Source organism: Tachysurus fulvidraco, chromosome 17, assembly GCF_022655615.1.
Source record: "Tachysurus fulvidraco isolate hzauxx_2018 chromosome 17, HZAU_PFXX_2.0, whole genome shotgun sequence".
In the NCBI taxonomy this organism is placed as follows: domain Eukaryota; kingdom Metazoa; phylum Chordata; class Actinopteri; order Siluriformes; family Bagridae; genus Tachysurus; species Tachysurus fulvidraco.
Genome location: NC_062534.1, coordinates 17,643,458 through 17,647,491, shown reverse-complemented (window position 1 = coordinate 17,647,491; position 4,034 = coordinate 17,643,458). Strand labels below are relative to the sequence as shown.

The 4,034-nt window shown below is 37.9% G+C and overlaps 1 protein-coding gene across 1 annotated transcript; it reads left to right on the top strand.

Moving 5' to 3' along the window:
* Positions 1-1,154: 1,154 nt before the first annotated feature.
* On the top strand, positions 1,155-4,034 carry thoc3 (THO complex 3). Its single transcript, XM_027136198.2, has 6 exons — positions 1,155-1,382; positions 1,884-2,040; positions 2,362-2,566; positions 2,818-2,979; positions 3,099-3,199; positions 3,368-4,034. Exons 1-6 carry the CDS (start codon positions 1,203-1,205, stop codon positions 3,529-3,531), a joined length of 969 nt encoding a protein of 322 aa, XP_026991999.1. The 5' UTR covers positions 1,155-1,202; the 3' UTR covers positions 3,532-4,034.

Sequence of the window (4,034 nt, the reverse complement as noted above, 5' to 3'; positions counted from 1 at the left end):
AACTAAAAAGTTTATTCTAGCATGAACAGATCAAATATGAAAACTAAAACACTGCAAAGTGTTTAAAGCTGTGGTGTGTAGCTTGTAGTGGCTGTAGATTCACAGTAATGCAGGATGATGTTATGGTGTGTAGACAGTTGATTGCAGAAAGCAATAAATAGGCAAGTGCTTTGCCCAAAAATGGAATTATTTCTGTACAGTGGTGGCTCAAGTGGTTAAGACTCTGTGTTGTTGATCAGAGGATCAGTGTTCAAGCCCCAGCACTGCCAAGCTGCCACTTTGGGCCCTTGAGCAAGTCCCTTAACCCACTCTGACCCCAACCTCCTCATTTAGGATGTGTGAAGAAAAGAATTCCGCTGTAATGTATATGTGGCGATAATAAAGGCTTCTATGCAATTCTACATGCAAATTGCGGGGGGTGTCAAATCTCGAACACTTCAACCCTACAATAGCATATTCCCTGTTAGAAGGAAGAACTCGTTTATGGAGTTATTTAGTGGACCCCAAAGAAACATTTCTGAGAGCATTTAAGTAAGCGACCGAAAGGTTTCATCCTACTCCTACTTATCCTACTTATCCCACTACTCAGTATAAGTATACAATTTATTAAAGATAAATAAAAGATGACAGTGTACTTGTTTTCTTTCTTTTGTCATTTTCATCATTTAATGGCTACAACTAAAAACAAGGTCAGAATCATTCTACAAAATGCTCCTGTCTTGTAAAAAAAAAAAAAAGAAAAGAAAAAAAGATGAACATTCATGTCTGTTCAACACTGAAATAATTCTCTGGATGTTTACACAGATTTATACTTTGTTCAAATTAGAATGAGACGAGATACACAAACACAATAACATGGTTATTGTTATGAAGCATCAATTTAGTATGGGTGGTACTCGATTTTTTTTTTGTTTAGAAATTTCATGTTTGAAATGTTTGACATATATATTGTCAGATCATTTTTGTTTAATTCGTGTGTGAATTACTAGGAGCCAGATTCCTAAAGGTCCTAAATGTCCTTGTTTTCAGAGCAGGTAAGGTCACCTTTACATGCCTCACCTGTGACAGGATGCTCAGGTAAATCTCTCTGCCTCGTGTATGGAGGCTTTACACGGTCCTCCTAGACACTAGGTGGCGTCTTTGTTTCTTTACGTTTATATTTAAACCTTCCGAACACTGACTACAGACTAGCGGGTGGCAGTATGGCGTCCTCTTATTATCATGAAATGCACGAGAATTTCAAAAACAACAGCAAAAGTCGTGAGTTCCCGGCACACAGTGCGAAAGTTCACTCTGTCGCTTGGAGCTGTGATGGAAAAAGACTGGCTTCGGGTTCATTCGACAAAACAGCTAGTGTTTTTGTCCTGGAAAAAGACCGCCTGGTAGGTCCGAGTGTTATTAGCTGTCGTTTCCATACACATTCTGAACACTGTGTAGGATTTTTACACATTATCCTGTAGGTAAACAGTAGTTTTATTTATAAGCTTCATCATCTCCCCATTAGAGAAAGAGAAATAAGTGACAGAATGCTAGTCACTTTAGCTAATGGTGGCTTGTCATTTCCCGTCACGTTATCAGACTGAACTAAGATTTGTTGTTCTGCATAAGCCTATAGGTTACTTATTTATATAGTATAGTTTCTTTTTTCTTAAATCTTACTGATCAGAAGGTCAGGAGTTCGAATCCCAGCTCCACTAAGCTGCCACTGTTGGGCCCCTGAGCAAGGCCCTTATCCCTCAATTGCTCAGTTGTATAAAGTGAAATAAATTGTAAGTCACTCTTGATAAGGGTGTCGACTAAATACCTGAAATGTAAATGTAAATAAGACTTTTGGGTTATTACCATAGTTTCAGGACTTTTATCGGTTCTTCCGCTTAACGCAGGTGAAGGAGAATAATTACAGAGGACATGGAGACAGTGTCGATCAGTTGTGTTGGCACCCAACTAACCCAGATCTGTTTGTTACTGCGTCAGGAGACAAAACCATCCGGATCTGGGACGTCCGGACTACTAAGTGTATGGCTACGGTCAGCACAAAAGGTAAAACTCAAGACACTTTTTGTTATTTTGAATAAAGTAAGGAGTAAAACACACCATGCTGTTATAGGAAGACTGTTTATGACTAGTTGGTGTGATGCACTACCACACAAAGTTGATCATCGTGGACTAAGAGCTTGATCTGTTTGTTTCATTGTGTTCCTCTCACAGCATTTTTCCAACATTGACCATGTGTGACTTATGTGACATACACATAGTTTGTATGTATGTATTGCACTATAGTCAGAGCTGTGTGTAGAGAAGAATCAGAACCAGTCTAAATTGAGAGATACCTTTCATACCCATGATGTCTGTAATTTTCAGGAGAGAACATCAACATATGTTGGAGTCCTGACGGCCAGACCATTGCTGTTGGGAATAAGGATGATGTGGTGACTTTCATTGATGCAAAGACTCACCGTCCACGTGCTGAAGAGCAATTCAAGTTTGAGGTCAATGAGATTTCCTGGAACAATGACAATGATATGTTCTTTTTGACAAACGGCAATGGCTGCATCAATATTTTAAGGTAATATAAAATGTTCTGTGGTAAATGATGGAACATGGCATTTGGTCAGTTCAAATTGTTTTTTTTAAGTCTTGGATGCAGGTATAAATTTGTTAGTTAATGTTGAATCTAAAGTACCTGTTCTGAGACCGTTTATTTATAACATGAATATCTTGGTGAAAGTGAATCAGTTTTGCAGTGTATTATGGAAATTGTTCTCTCTCTCTTTTTGTGATTTTTGCATCTGCTTTTGTGATTAATTCCTGTTTTAGCTATCCTGAACTGAAGCTGATCCAGTCAATTAATGCCCATCCATCCAACTGTATATGCATCAAATTTGATCCCACTGGCAAATATTTTGCTACCGGAAGTGCAGATGCTCTGGTTAGTCTGTGGAATGTTGAGGAGCTGGTGTGTGTTCGGTGTTTTTCCAGGTAAAGAGATTTTAAGGCAGTAATGTAATTTGTTATTATTATTATACTTTTATTGTGTAAGAAAGAATGCATGTAAATATATATTATATTGTGCAACTTTTCTTTTGGATGTCCTACAGGTTAGACTGGCCAGTGAGAACCCTTAGTTTTAGTCACGATGGCAAAATGCTGGCATCCGCCTCTGAAGATCATTTTATTGACATTGCAGAAGTGGAGACAGGTAAACTTTTTTTTCTGTACACCATAGTTGGTTTTACAAATCAGCTGTACATTTAAATAGTTTTCTACTCTTCCCTCTTCATATCGCTGTTTGTTTTGAACATACAGCATTCAGCTTATTCAAACAATACCTGACTATTTGATCTGTCTGTGATGTATATATGTGCAGGAGAGAAGCTTTGGGAAGTGCAGTGCGAGTCTCCAACCTTCACTGTAGCCTGGCACCCGAAACGGCCACTCCTGGCGTATGCCTGTGATGATAAAGAGGGCAAATATGACAGCAATCGGGAGGCAGGGACTGTGAAACTCTTCGGCCTTCCTAATGACTCTTAAAGAGTGAAATTAAAACTCAGACATGACTTTGTACCTCTTAAAACATCTACTGTTACCTTGCTTGTTTTTACATGCCTTTACTCTAGCAAGAGGAGGAACCAATCCTTGTTCAATTACAGGCACTATTTCCTAAAATATCGTATTTTGGTAATCACAGGTGCTTTTACTTCTAGTGCTTGTAAGAAGCTGTAGTATATCTGACAGCTTATTTGAAAGTCTGTAAATATGAAATCTTCTGGTTTATGCACAAACTGATATTGTCAGTAGTGTAATTTATTTTTTAAGCCTGTTTGAGTATTTTGTCATATTTTCACCAATATTTGTGAAATGTCTTGCAGATTATAGTTTACTGCTCATCATTTCATCATTTTGGAAAATAGACACTAGATGGCATCACGGCCATTTCCACTGTAGTGCAGACTTGCTGTACTTTGTCTCTCTGCAGACATTCTACTGTTTTTTTTTTGTATTGTGTTTTATTAAATCTTTATCATTTTTTTTTA

Coding starts and splice junctions, on each gene's coding strand:
- thoc3 (XM_027136198.2), top strand. CDS start 1,203: ATGGCGTCCTCTTATTATCATGAAATGCACGAGAATTTCAAAAACAAC. Junction 2,041..2,361: donor GGCTACGGTCAGCACAAAAG/GTAAAACTCAAG, acceptor TGTAATTTTCAG/GAGAGAACATCAACATATGT. Junction 2,567..2,817: donor GGCTGCATCAATATTTTAAG/GTAATATAAAAT, acceptor TTCCTGTTTTAG/CTATCCTGAACTGAAGCTGA.